The sequence below is a fragment of the Suricata suricatta genome, chromosome 7, assembly GCF_006229205.1.
Source record: "Suricata suricatta isolate VVHF042 chromosome 7, meerkat_22Aug2017_6uvM2_HiC, whole genome shotgun sequence".
Classification (NCBI taxonomy): domain Eukaryota; kingdom Metazoa; phylum Chordata; class Mammalia; order Carnivora; family Herpestidae; genus Suricata; species Suricata suricatta.
In genome coordinates, this window is record NC_043706.1 from 124,090,763 (window position 1) to 124,106,030 (window position 15,268).

Consider the following 15,268-nt stretch of genomic DNA (forward strand, 5'->3'; position numbering starts at 1 on the left):
AGCCCCACGTCAGGCTTGGCGCTCATAGCACGGAGCCTGCTTCAGATTCTCTCTCCCTCTTTCTGTGTCCCTCCCTTGCTAGTGCTTGCTCTCTCGCAAAAACAAATAAATATTAAAGATTTTCATGTTTAAGATATTAAACAACTTAAATTTATTATTTTATAATGTATATTATATAGCTTTTAAATAGTTCAGAGTTGAATGTCTAGGATGATCTAAAAATGGAAAACTGTGACAGGTGACCTAAATATATTGCAGTTATTTTTTTCTTTCTTTTTAATGAAATACATGCTTTCAGAAAAACACACACATCATGGTGTACAGCTCAGTGAAATTTTATAAAGTGAACACATTTATGTGACCATCACGCACCCAATCTAATGGTTATGTGTGTGCGTGCACTACATTATTATAATACATTACATTATATGTAATGCACTACATATATATAATCTATAGATTACACATCAGTTGTTAATACCAAGTCCTGTATATGTATTTTTAAGAACGTGGGGGTTCAGATTAATTATGGGAGGATTTAATTAGACTTTTAGGGAATATTAGCTTTTAAAATAAATTACCCATTGTTTTTGTTGTTTTCACCTTTTGTATATTTTAAACACCTTACCACAAGGTTTCAGAGAGTTCACAGTGATTCTTTTTAAAGATCTGAGAGGTGAGCATCCTGGAGCTTAGATGTTAGAGAGCAAACTGTATCCTTAGCTGATTTCACACTTAGGTCCATCATTCAGATTTATTGTTCTAAGTAACTGAGGCCACTAAGGTTTTTTTTCTTCTGTTTATGAAAAGGAAGATAAATTTTGAGACGAGAAAAGCACTCCACATAGCAGACATCAAACAGTGCTGCAAGACTGCAAACGGAATGTGAGGACTAAAGCAACTTTAAAGAAACAAATTTTGTTAAATTAAGTACCGTGACTAAGTACTTTAATTCCTTTTCTTCCAGCCCTAAAGGATCATTTGACATTGAACCTTTTAAGTTAAACGGGAGTCGCCCGAACTCTCTACTACCCTGGGGGGTGTAGGTCTCACAGCCCCCCGGGTGCCGCGGGACCCGTCCGGGGCCTCTCCCCTCCCCACTATTGCGTCCCCCTGCACCCATTCCCCTTCTCCCCTCCCCCTGGCCCTCTCCCCTCCCTCCTCCCCCGTGACCCCTGACCCCAGCTAATCTGCATAGAGGAATGACAGGCATCCGCCGGGCAGGATCCGCCTCGCCGGCTGCGGCCGGCCGGGCTGGGAGACCCGCGCTGGGGAGAAGGTGAGGGGATCTGGCGGGCAGCTCCGCACAGCCCGGAATGAGCGCTTGGAAACCTGCCTGCGAGCGGACCCATGATCGAAGGACCAAAGGAGCCGCGTGATCGCCAGAGCTGGCCCCGCGACCCCAGACATGGGCCAGACCTCCGTCTCCACGCTGTCCCCGCAGCCCAGCAGCGGTGAGTCCCGGGCGCTCGGGGCGCCCCGGCCGCGCGGGCGCTGGGCTTGCTCAGGGCAGCTGGGACGGCCGAGGGCGCGGCGGCCGCCCGGGCTGTGCCCGAACCCGCCAAGTCCCTCGGAGAAACTCGAGAGGTAGCGCTCCCCCAAACTCTTTGTCGTGGAGAAGTGGAATGCGTTTTGGGATCCAGCCGATTTTACCTTAAAGGCACAGGCTCCATTTTCCACACGAGATGCCTCGCCTGGGCGTTTGTCTAAATTTCTTCGGAGCCTGAAAGTTACGAGAAACGCCATTTGCGTCCTGCGGTGTTTTTAGAACGGGAAACTTAGAGAGCTAGATAAACGTGCCAACAGGTCTTTCTGTATTTACGCTTGGCTTGCGAACAGACTAGAACGGAATTCTTTCAAGCTTGTCAACTGATTTATGGTTTGTTTTCGGAGTAGAAGCGCTGATTGCCTTCTCGTATCCTGGCAGGACTCTGAATACTTAGAAACTAACTTTAAAAAACCGTAATCGTTTCAATAGATAATCTGTTTTGTTTATGTTAGACACGAAAGCTACAAAACTGGGGGAAACATACCTCACCAACTCAGTTACCGAGGGCTAAAGTTCAGTTTATGGAATCGTGTGTAACGTTTCTAAGTTACAGTGTTCTATTTTAAAAGGTTTTCTCTCCCCATTTTCTTAAAAAAGGGGAGGGGGGAGGAAGGTACGTCTGGCATTTCTCCAGCAGGGTGGGGATAAACAGCTTTTTGGTGGCGTTACTTGTAACTGGATAATGAAATAAATTAAAAAGGTAGTATTTTGATATTTTCCCGTCAACATTAAAAAAAGAAAAACAGCCTCAAAGGGGCCATTTACGTTATTCCTTGAGATATCTGATACACTTTTAAGATTGTGTAAACATTAACAGGATCTTGCTGAAAGGAAGTGACAAGGCACAGATGATTTTTTTAATCAGCTCCAGGATGTCTCCTGCTGGATAGCATTCTATCATTCCAACTTAACCCCACATGGGTTTGTTTATACTGTGGTGCTTCACACCCTGAAAAATCATAAGCTTTACTGGGGCTTATGTTAATATCTACAAAGGAGAAACCCTTACAAAGGAGAGAAATCAAAATCCACGAAAAGATCACACCCTCCCTTCCCGTTAATGACGAGGGTTATATACAGTGCACATCAGAGACTTCATATTGATGCCTTTGGGAATTATGGGTGGGATGGGGAAGGGGGTGTTGATTAGGATCTTAATTTTAGTAAACATCTTGTGCAATTAAGGCTTAGTTTCCTTTGTCTTAACTTTAAAACAGTGTGACTTCTTTCATTTTAAGGAAGAGTTATATTTTCTATTTCTGCACTGGTAAAGCGTCAAATTAAATCAGTACTCAAATACAACAGGTATAAAGTATTGTCCAGGGCTTTGTTCTTTTCCTGCAAAATATTGTTAGGGTTAATATTAGAAAAGTGAATTTTGCCTTTACAAAAAGCAGGGAATATTGTATAACTGATCACTAAGAAGCAGAACAGAATCTTAAAATATGAGTGTTCTAGCTCTTACCCAGTACAACAAAAAGTTCCCAGATTGCTATAATTCCCTATAAAATGACTAATCATGTTGAGAAATTGTGCAACAACAGATTTATACAGAAAGTAAGTTAAACAAAAAGTTAGGCTTGACTCTAAAAGATATTTGATTTGGGCTTTTGTAAAATAACCATAGGCTACAGGTTAGCTTGCTTTTCACTATTGGTTTTAGGCTCTTTAATACTTTTCAGCTTGGGGCTGCATCTGCTTCTCGAAGTTTTAGGAAAATCATTAATCATTTTTCTGAAAACATGCAGTTAGAGCCATTATTACTATTTTTTTAAAAACAGCTGTATTGACGTATACTTACCTTACCATAAAACTCACTCACTGAAAATGCACAATTCATTATTTTTTAGTATATTCGGTGTTGCAGAACCATCAGTCTCTTTTCCTCTCCCACTCACCCCTCAGCCCTAATTAACAAATCTTTTATCTCTGTAGATTTGCTTATTCTGATCATTTAAATGGAATTGTATATCACATGCCGTTTTGTGACTGGCTTCTTTCCCTTAGCATGATGTTATCAAGGGTCATCCATGTTGTAGCATGTATCAGTACTTCATTTCTTGTCATTGCCAGGTGACATCCCGCGGTAGGAGTATGCCACATTTTATCTATCTTTCCATCAGTTGATGGACGTTTGGGTTATTTCTGTGTTTTGGTTCTATGATAGTGCTGCTATGAACTTGACATACAAGTTGTTGGTGAACATACGTTTTCATTTGTTTTTGGTATATTTCTAGGAGTAGAATTGCTGGGTCACATAGTGATTCTATGTTTATGTTATATTTTAAGGAACAGCCAGTTTTCCAAAGCAGCTGTACCGTTTTACATTCCCTCCAGCAGTATATGGAGTTTCCAGTTTCTCCACATCCTTGCCAATACTTGTTATTTATCTGTTTGATTATAGCCATCCTGGTAAATGTGAAGTTGTATCTCATAGTGGTTTTGATTTGCATTTTCCTAATTATTAATGACGTTGAGCATCTTTCATGTACCTGTTGACCATCCATGTCTATTCTGATCCTTGACTCAACTTTAATTAGATAATTGACTTCCTATTTTTTTAATGTTTATTTATATCTGAGAGAGAGAGAGAGAGAGAGAGAGACAGAGCATGAGTGGGGGAGGGACAGAAAGAGAGACAGAATTCCAGGCAGGCTCGAGGCTCTGAGCTGTCAGCACAGAGCCTGACGCAGGGTTTGAACTCACAAGCCATGAGATCATGACCTGAGCTGAAGTCGGATGCTCAACCCACTGAGCCCACCAGGTGCCCTTTGACATCCTATTACTGGGATAAAATAATTATATACTGGAGATAAGTCATTACCAGATAAGTGATTTACAAATACTTTCTCTCATTCTGTTGGTTGTCTTTTCACTTTCTTAATATGGTTTGCAGTTCAGAATTTTGAAATTTTGATTCTTTCCAGTTTCTCTTTGTTTTTGTTGTATTTTTGGAGTCTTGTCTAAGAAACCATTGCCTAACCAGTGTCAAGAAGATTTATACCCAAGCTTTCTTCTAAGAGTTCTATAATACTACATTTAGTTCTGTGATACTTTTGTTTTTAACTTTTATTTATTTATTTATTTATTTATTTATTTTACGTTTATTTATTTTGAGAGAGAGTGAGAGTGTGCACGCTTAAATGGGGAAGAAGTAGGGAGAGAGGGGGACAGAGGATCTGAAGCTGACTCTGTTGCAAAAGCAGAGTGCCCAATGCGGGGCTTGAATTTACAAACTGTGAGATCATGACCTGAGCTGAAATCCGGCGCTTAACAGACTGAGCCACCCAGGTTGCCCCTAGGTCTGTGATATGTTTTAAGTTAATTTTTATGTGTGATGTAGGGTTCCAATTTTCATTGTTTTGCATGTGGATATCTAGTTGTCCAGCACCATCTGTTGAAAAGATGATTCTTTTCCTATCGTTGCCTTGGCACCTTGTCAAAAATCAACTGACAGTGTGTGTGAGGTTTATTTCTGAACTTCTATCCTTGATCTCTATGTCTGCTAACATGCCGCACTGTCTAGATTACTGTAGGTTTGTAGCAAGTTTTGAAACAGACAAGGGTCTTCTAACTTTGTTTTTATTTTGCAAGATTTTTTTCGCTATTCTAGTCTCCTTGCATTTTTGTATGAATTTTACAATCAGCTTGTCAATTTCTGCAAAACAGCCAGCTGGGAGTTTGATGGGGGTTGTGTTGAATAATATCGTTCTCTTAACAATATAAAGTCCTTCAGTCTGTAAACACGAATGTCTTTCCATTTTATTTAGAGTGTCTTTGATTTCTTTCCACAGTGTTTTGTAGTTTCCAGTGTAGAAGTCTTATTCTTTCTTTGTTACATTTATCCCTACATATTTATTATTTTTGATACTATGATAAATGAAATTATATTCTTATTTCATTTTGAGAATGTCATCTGCTTAGCATATAGATACACAAAAATTAATGTTTATACATTGATCTTATACCCTACAAACCTGTGGAACTCATTTTTTAGTCCCAATAGGTTTTCAGTGCATTACTTACTATTTCAATTATAAGATCTATATACAAGGTCATGTGTAAATAGAGATAATTTTACTTCTTATTTTCCTATCTCAAGGTCTTTTGTCTCATTTCCTTGTCTAATTGCCCTCACTTGTCATACACTATCATGTTAAATAGAAGTGCCAAGAGTGAACATTCTTTTTTTTTTTTAATATAACAGAACATTCAATTACATCTGTTTTCTATCAACACACTGGTCATTTAATAATGAGTATACTGGCCATTTTCATTGGTTGGCAGGAGGCTCTTCCACTAAAGGCCACCTTGGTTTCCAGTGTGTCATCTTTCTTGCCAGACTTAGTTCATTCTCAGCCTGAAGAATCACCTCTTCTAGTTGCCTACCCTGAGCTGGTCTTCTAGTTTCATAACATCGGATTCCACTCTAACCATGCTCAGCTTCTCATTTGTATTCTGTTCTGTATATTTTCTATATGCTGCATTTTTAGGAATTTGCTCAAGAACATCGAGAATCTTTGTGTACAATATTCTTAGTCTGTCATGTGACTTTGACATATAGCCAGTCCCACAAGGCTCGTGGTCTTTTTTAGCAAATCCACCATGACAGAGCCCCAGAGTGAAGGTTCTTGTCTTCTTCCTGATCTAAGAGGGAAAGCTATCCGTTTTTACCATTTAGTGTCATGTAAGTTGTGGGTTTTTCATAGATGCCCTTTATCAAAAGTTTTCCTTCTATTCCTAGTTTGGGAACATCTTTATCATGCAAGAGCCTACCGGTTTTTTTCTTTTTTTTTTTTTTTGGCCTCTATTGAGATGATCATGTTTTTTGTTCTTCATCCTGTTAATAGAGCATTAATTGATTTTCAGATGTTAAACCAAGTTTGCATTCCTGGAATAAAGCTTACTTGGGTATGGCCTCTAATCCTTTTTATGTGTTGGTGGATTTTGGTTTGCTAGTATCGTCTTGAGGATTAGATCCATTATTTCTAAGCACAGGAAAAACAGATAGTCACCAAACAGGGTGGTTTCTGTGCCCTCTGGCCTCATACCCTAGAAGTATTGAGACTTAAGTATTCCCCTCACCAAGTATAAGGCATGCTAGATTGGACACAATAAATGTTTGCTGACTATATGACTGAATCAACGATATTCTCAATGAACAGCCTGATCACTTTCGCCAGTGATCATATGAATGAGAGTTACCTTTGTTTTTCACATCGAGGATTTTGTGTTACTCGGGCTCTGTTGTCTGAAGGGTGGTATCTGAATCTAGTTACTATTTCTTCTAGTCTTCTTCAGCACCGCCCCACCCCCGCTGTGTCTTACAGACCAACTCTTGGCCGCTTTGCCTCAGTTAAAAGAGCAGAGATGGGGCGCCTGGGTGGCTCAGTCAGTTAAGCGTCCGGCTTCAGCTCAGGTCAGGGTCCCACAGTTTGTGGGTTCGAGCCCCGCGTCGGGCTCTGTGCTGACAGCTAGCTCGGAGCCTGGAGCCTGCTTCCGATTCTGTGTCTCCCTCTCTCTCTGACCCTCCTCTGCTTGCGCTGTCTCTCTCTGTCTCTCAAAAATAAATAAAAAAACATAAAAAAAATATTAAAAAAAAAAGAGCAGAGAAAGCCACTCTTTAGTTTTAGGAGACAAAGGAATGAGTATATAACATTTGCAAATCACATCTAGGCCATGATGGAATCTATATGTATTTGTGTTTATAGGTTTTCATATTTTGGTCAAGGCCTTATATTTTTCCTGCCCAGAGGACTTATCCATTTCTCTGTAAATCTGGTATAAGAAGAAATCATCAAGACAAAAAGGATAGAGTTATTTTCCTTAATGAAAATAACATGTCACATGGTCAAAGGTCAAATTTAACAGGACGATTCAGGCTAAAAGTGAGCTTGACTCCCTCCCAGATCCACAATTTCTTACCAATTATAACCTGGAATGAACAGCTTCCTCCCGCCGTTTCAGACAGTTTTCATTCAAGTATCTCTCTTTATCAAAACACAAGCAAGACCTGTTACATTTACTGCTCTAGAGTTTGAGCTTTTCATGTAATATAACTTCAAAATATTTCCATATTAATCTCTTTAACCTATTCTTTTTTTTGAGAGAGAGAGCCAGCATGGGTACTGGGAGGGGGGAGGAGAGAGAGAGAGAGAGGGAGAGGGAGAGGGAGAGGGAGAGGGAGAGGGAGAGGGAGAGGGAGAGGGAGAGGGAGGGAATGGGGCTCACTGAAGCGGGTTTAAGCTCACCCCGTGTGGGACACGAATTTACAAAGTATGAGATTATGACCTGAGCCACATAGGCGCTAAATCTCTTTAATCTATAAACAAGCATTTTTATAATGTGTAGGTATATCATACTTTTTAAAAGAACTTATGTTTTTATATTTTATGTTTGTATTTTTAGGTTAGTTTGGGGTTCTTTTATGTATGTGCTATTATGAAAAATGCTGAAATGAACATCTTTATCTGAACATCTTGAACTCCATGTACCAGTAAAATCCTCTCAGTGGAACTGTAGAGTCAAAAGATCTATAATTTTATTTTAGTAGACTTTGCCAGATTACTCTGAAAGAGGCTATCTAGGTCAGTATATCTGTTTAGTACATGAGATTCCTTTTTCTGAACTCTCACCAAACTATCTTAGACCATATAGTGCTTTGTGAGAGACTGAAGTCACTCGCTCTGTGTGAGGCAGCCCTGCAGGCACATAATTTTAACAAGTGGAACATGAGCAAGAATCGAGTCCCAGCATACTCCCTAGTCTAGATGTCTTTGTGCAGTGAACACTCTGCACAACTCTACATGACCACAGTGTTACGCATAATTAATTTGAAAAAATCCATGTCAGTCTATAAGCAAAAAGGGACCTCCCACTTTATGAGCGAAGTATGGCATTTGTATTTCTTTTTCTCTAAATTGTTTAAAGGCTTATTTTATGTTTTCTTATGGGTTTTTGTGTTAAGGAGATTAGCCTTGTGCTTGTCTTATTTTTCTGTTTTTCACCTCTTCAATTTGTTTAATTTTTTCATGTAAAAACTCTTGTTTTTACCTACTCAAGTTAATCAGTCCTTCCCTTTCTTAATAAAAAACTAGAGTTAAAGATTCACACTTTCCTATTTTTCTTGTATTTGAATATTGGATCTCTGTAACTTATTTTTATTTAAAGTGAACAATTTAATGATATTTTAAAACTTATGCATAGCAAAAAATCCCATCATCAGAAATTTGAAAAAGGAAATCATAAAGTTGACAAAATATTTGCATTTAGCATATTGAAAACAATGATTAATATATTTATGGACTAAGACCCTTAAAATCAGTAAGAGAAAGAAATCAATAACAAAAAGGTAAATAAATGCTCGGATGCAAAACAAGTAAAGAAAAAGTAAAGGCATTTTTCAAAGTATATGATGACTGTAATTACAAACTCACTGAACTCCCTGTAGGAACTATTACAAATTAACTGTTTAATCTCCTCACAGCATCCATTTTTATTAATATCCCCATTTTACAGATCAGGAAAACTAAAAACAAGAGTTATCTTTCCTACATTACTTAACCAAAGAAGTGACATAAGTTATCAATTGGTATATGAAATAGTTGTAGCAATTTAATGAGAAAAGATGCTACCGAGCACCTACGCATTGAGCAAGGACTAGAATGATTCTCAGATGGTTGTCGTGTGATGGCTTAAAGTGGTACAATGTACCAGAAGAGGAGCTTGATCGTATATATTAAAAACCTTAAAATGTGCATACACCCAGACCCAGCACTTACACTTCCAGAAGCATGTTGTAAATGAAGTAATTACTTGCTCACTGGGGGAATGTTTACGAAAGCGAAAAATTGGAAATAGCAGTTGAACACCAAGACATTTTTTCAGTGATGTGGGACACAGTCATGTGATGGAATAAGCCACTTAAAAATGGTGTAAAACATAATTTTGAAAAGTGATTTGTACAGTAATATAATATTATAAAAAGGCAGATTTAAAATAATGATTCTGTTTTTAAAATATGTGCATGAAGAAAAATCTATATAGAGAAGAGAGGAAGTTCATTTGTGAGGAAGTAGTGTGATATCTCCGCTTTCGTCTGCTTTGGACATGACCATGGCCCGGGCTTTCATATCCAGGGTCTGCCTAGACCTCCCCTGGAATTAAAGCCATGAGCTGACCTGCAACGACATTGGCATTTTTTCTAGCTGTCATGAAATCAGACTCAGTGTTAAGTTCATTGGCCATTTTTCAGCCCCCCTTTTTTTCATTCACCATTTTTTCCATGATGCAAACAAAAATATAGGTCCTTATAGTCATTTTATCTTGGGGTTTAATTTTCTTCTTAGTCTGATCATAATGCAAATGTCACTCACATGGAGAGAAGGAAAATGAGCAAACATCTGAATTTCATTTACTTCTCTTTGGGCCGCAGCTCATCAGGTCTTGTCAGTGAGTAGTATCCCAAGTATTTTTAGCTTAAATGCATTTTATCTTCAGGAGTCTGAAAGGATAACAGTTGGTGAGGAGGTCAGACTTCACCTTTTGCCTACTTAATGCAGGAGGGCCGGAGATAAGGACTCTGGGTTGTTGATGTCTCTAATTAAGCCTTTGTAACTTGAATAAAGGAGAAGTTCCAACACATTTTCTGGTCTTGAGGGACTTCAATGTAATAGGCTCACTGCCTGTTCTTGGGAGTAAGGGGACTCAACTTACGTAAAAGGTCTCTGAGGTAGAAATAGTCTTAAGCAAATAAACACTCTGGTCCACCCTCCATCCCACTGCTATCTGAAGCAGGAGAGCCCAAACCAAAAACAACAGTTTTTGTTCCCCAGAAGGGAAATGGGCAAATAACATTACTTTTAAAAGTTGGTTATCATTTATATTTGCTTACTCCTTCTCCATTTATTTTTGTTTCGAGGGGCTGGATGTTTTTATTCATATAAACCTTCTGGCAAGTATAACATTCCAGCCACTAACACTCAGGGAATTTTGGTTGACAAAGGAGCGACTGAAGTGGTGTTTTGCTAAAGAATAACGTGGAAAGCTGTGCTGGTGTGTGGTTGGTGGATACATGCCTGCAGATTGGCTCGTTTTGTAAGGTGTGATTGGTGCACCTGGTGGCCCATTCAGTTAAGCATGTGACTCTTGATTTCGGCTCAGGTCATGATCTCACTAGTTGTGAGTTCGAGACCTTGCATAGAGGCTTGATGTTGAGAGCACAGAGCCTGTTTGTGATTCTCTCTTTCTCTCTCTGTCCCTCCCCCTCTTATGCAAGCTCTCCCTATCTCTCTCTCTCTCTCTCAAAATGAATAAACAAAATTAAAAAATTTTTTAAATTTAAAAAAAAAGGAGGTAATTACAGGGAAGGTTCTGTGCTGGGCCATGGGGGAAGATTCCAAGGGAAATCATAATAGATCTGCCCACAAGGGTCGGTGCCAGGAGGCTCCTCGACTTGGAGATGGGCAGGAAGGAAGAGGGGAGGGAAGGGGCCCCTGGAGACCTGTGGGGACAAGTGAGGGAGGCCGGAAAGTACAGGAAGGGGACAAGAATTCTGGTTCTGGAAGGCAAGAAGGACACGGGTGGTGGGAAGCACTGAAGGTTTTTTTTATCAGATGAGCACTGATTCGAGCTTTGCCCCAGGGGAGGAATCTGCCTGCTGCCTGCAGTACGGATTTCCTGGGGGAGATCTTAGCTGGGCCAAGAGGTGGGCTGGGATAATCCAGCAGGGGGAATGAACACCCGACCTGGGGGGGCGGGGGTGTGGCTTTAGAAGTGGGAGCGGGCCATGCCCACGTCTCTATCTGCAACTCTGCGCTCACCTTGTTCTCCAGGCTCAGCCATGCTAGTGCCTGTTGGGCAGGTTGGCTTGGGTCTTTATTTATTTATTTATTTTTTTTTCTGTTTTTTATTTATTTTTGAGAGACAGAGAGAGACAGCACGAGCAGGGGAGGGTCAGAGAGAGAAAGACACAGAATCTGAAGCAGGCTCCAGGCTCTGAGCTGTCAGCACAGAGCCCGACACAGGGCTCGAACCCACCAACCATGAGATCATGACCTGAGCCGAAGCTGGACGCCTAACCAACTGAGCCACCCAGGCGCCCCCGGCTTGGGTCTTTAGCAGGCATCCCACGGGTAAAAGGTCTAAACAGAAGGCTTGAGTTTACCCTCCAAACCCCTTCTTCCCTGAACTTTCTTCATGTCACCAAATACCTCAACCACTCACTCCTTCTAGCTGAAGTGGAGGAGGCCTCCTTGAGTTTTCCCTTCCCTTCCCCACCGAACCATCCATGCATCCTATATACTTTTCTTTCAAAATATCTCTCTAGTCCACCCACTTCTGTCTCTACTGCCGCCATCCAGGCCCTGACCAGGCTCATTGCACAACCGTAGTGAATTGGAGCTGGTCTCCGGCTTCTGTTCTCGGCCTTGTGCAGTTCATGTTTCACCTAGCAGCCAGCATGATGTTTGAAAACATAAATCACGTCACTTCTCACTCACAACCTTCCTGTATCTTCCCATTGCCCTTAGAATTAAATCCAGATTTCTTACTCAGGCCCACAAGGCCACCCAGGATCCTCTCTGATACTTGGCCCCTGCCCCTCCTCCCGCCCCTCCCCCATGCTACAGCCTTCCTCCCCTTTCCAGTCATCAGACAAGCCTGGCTTGTTCTTACCTGTGACCTTGGAAGTTGCTGCTCCCTCTTTGTCCCGGATGTAAGGGACACTTGCCCGCTGGCTCCTTCCAAAGCTGATTCCTTCAGTCTCCAACCTCATGGAGACCTTTCGTGTCCAGCCCTTTTCAGAGGGGCCTGCCTCACTCCTCAAGCCACAGGCCTTTCTCCTTCATTGCTCTTATCTCTCAGATAATCCTGCTTTTTTCCCTTAAATATTTCCTTTTTTTTTTTTAAGTTTGTTTATTTTGAGGGAGAAGGTGTGCCCTGTGTGCAACTCAGGGTGGGGGTGGTGTGGAGAAGAGCAGAGAGAGAGATCCCAAGCAGGCTCCAAGCTATTCAGCAGGGAGCCCAACGCAGGGCTGGATCTCAGGAACCGGGATGACCTGAGCTGAAATCAAGAGTCAGGATGCTTAACCAGCTGCGCCACCCAGGCACCCCTGGCCTGTTTTTTTTTTTTTTTTAAGTAGTTTATTGTCAAATTGATTTCCATACAACACCCAGTGCTCTTCCCCACAAGTGCCCTCCTCCATCACCACCACCTCTTTTTCCCCCTCCCCCTTCAACCCTCAGTTCGTTTTCAGAATTCAATAGTCCCTCAGGTTTTGCGTCCCTCTCTCTCCCCAACTCTCTTTCCCTCTTCCCCTCCCCGTGGTCCTCCATTAGGTGTCTCCTGTTCTCCTGTTAGATCTATGAGTGCAAACATATGTTATCTGTCCTTCTCTGCCTGACTTATTTCGCTTAGCATGACACCCTCGAAGTCCATCCACTTTCCTACAAATCTGGCCTGTTTCTTTACATGTTTCTTTGTCAATACCTCCCTTCACCAGAACCTAAGCTCCAGAAGCTAAGGGACATTATCTTGTTTTCTAATCTGCCGCCTTATTCTGAGGTGTATGCCTGACCCAACTGTTGAGCAATGAACGGCCCTTTTTGGCCAGTTTGGATAGTAGTAGAGTGATAGGAACTGAATGGAAAGTTCTTAAACTGATTCTTTAGTATTTACCTCTAGTCTCTAAATAGCATGCTTACATTATTAATTACTGGCTGTTCCATTTGACACATTGTTACTGGACTCACAGTTTGGATATTGAAGATGCAGCTTTGTTTTTCACACTTTCTCTGACCCCTCTGACCCCTGCCTCCCCCCATTATGCATTTCCCATCCTCCTGTTCTCGTCTTCCCAGCATTCTCCCACTGTACTTTTGATCAGAACAGTATTGTGTGTAACTATGTGAAAAGTTGATGAGAGCTAAGCCTTGTGGTAAGCCATGATTACTTTTTCTTTCCTGCACAGCTTTTGCTTCGCTTACTGGTATTTTTGTTTGCTTGCTAAGGGTCCCACATACTCGTCCCCAAATCTTTCCCCAGTTACGTAAATCTCTTCTCAGTATGTTCAAACATTTCTGTTATTCTGTCAAATTCATCTTGAAGAACTGTATCCAAATTGGACTGGGTTTCCTGTAAGCTTGCAGCCGGACTATTTCCCTAGATCTCTCTTCACACCATCCTGGGAGTCTTGTCACTTACCTCTTGTGTTGGACCTTCGGATTGCTAGATCAACATCTTATTTTTTCTGGGTCTATTTCCTTATTTAGACAGAGCTCCCAGGTAACTTCTTGAGAAAAGCTCATGGGGCATGTTTTTGGGTTTTTTTTTGAGACCTACTATAAGAAGGCATCTTTATTTTGTCTTTCTACTCGATTGATAGCTTGGCTGGGTCATAAGCCAGCAAAGCAAACTTGCTGTAATATGTAAAAATATCCACTATCACTTATAATTCATCACAATTAACATTTTCTCTTTACGTAGATTTTTTCTTTTAAGCAAATAGTGTTTAATTAATTTCAAAAGACTTGCTTGAACAGTTGTCACACGAAACTCAACTTTGACCTCCTCTTGTTATTATAGTCTAAAAAAATTTATGAAAGTTTTATGTTTTATAGCTGAATGGACTAATTTAAAATATGTTTACTGTGATAATAATGGTATTTCACAGACTTGCCCAATTGTGAGGATCTCTTAGTATGCTTGGGAAAAATACTCCTCTTCCGTGCAACATATTCTAGAACAGCAAAATCTATCTTTTGGAGAGGTGTCTCAGAATCTGAATTTTCAGCAGGCATTCCAGAAGGTTCTTAATGTGAGAAACATCCTCTGGAGGTTAGCAGTGTTTTAAAAAGTGGCTTCAGATGAAAATTTCTCTTCATTAACAATGTATCACTTCTCTTAACTTGATGAAGTAGAAGTTACAAAATGTCCAGCTCAAAAACACTGATGTTCCGTACCCGGTGCCTTGATGAATTTGGTCATTAATATGTCCTATTCCTGAGCAAGTCTTCCCATTGTCACGGACAATTTTGGCAAAATCATGTTGCCAGAAGTTTTTGGGCTCCAACATACATTTTGCTAATATTACAAACTGCAGAATAATTCATTTCCCACAAGAGCTGGGTTAGAGGTAAACGCAGTTAATTCAAAGGGAAAGAAGCAATCTGCAGAATGACAATCACTGTTTAAAAAGGACACAGAATTTTGAGTCAGTTGCCTTTTTAGGAAGACCCCTGTAAACTTCGTGGGAGGTGGCTGCGTGCTAATTATAATTAAAGAGGAACCAAAGTGACAGAGCAGGGGCTGGATTAGAACAGGTGTTTAATAATGTGTGGGAGGGCCTGCAAGAAAGATTTTAGTCAAATACGTTTTCAAAAAAGGAGGCCGAGCTCTTTTCTCTTTTAGAAATGTGGGCAGCAAATCCCAAAAACTTCAAAAGGAAGCAATCATTTATTTAAAAATTCTTTTCATATGCTCCTTTTGGAAACGTTCGGTTCTTTCTTTTTGCCTGTGTATGCTTCAGGGGTCTTTCCTTTCAATGACGTGCCTATTTTGCAGTACATTGCCCAGTGTGAAGTAAATTCCAGTCTTAATTGGGGGTCTCTCAGAAGCTTTTTCTAAAGGGTTTCTGAGCCTCCCCCAGGAAAGGCCACTGTTGTTTGCCCAAGGTGTTCTGGGGAAGGCCTGCTGAGTATTGCGTTGGACTTTCCTTCCAG

General features: G+C 40.8%; 1 protein-coding gene and 1 pseudogene across 4 annotated transcripts in view; one reads left to right on the forward strand and one right to left on the reverse strand.

The window, feature by feature from the left end:
- The first annotated feature begins 1,212 nt into the window (after positions 1 to 1,212).
- Positions 1,213 to 15,268, forward strand: part of PHACTR2 (phosphatase and actin regulator 2) — a 130,227-nt gene continuing 116,171 nt past the window's right edge. For all 4 annotated transcript variants that reach the window (XR_003910522.1, XM_029943784.1, XM_029943783.1 and 1 more), the window contains exon 1: positions 1,213 to 1,454. Coding sequence is in view for 3 of the 4 variants with exons in the window: in XM_029943784.1 (XP_029799644.1) it covers positions 1,409 to 1,454 (46 nt within the window). In the remaining variant the exon portion in view is untranslated. The remainder of the gene's footprint in view (positions 1,455 to 15,268) is intronic.
- LOC115296401 lies at positions 5,766 to 6,156 on the reverse strand (annotated as a pseudogene).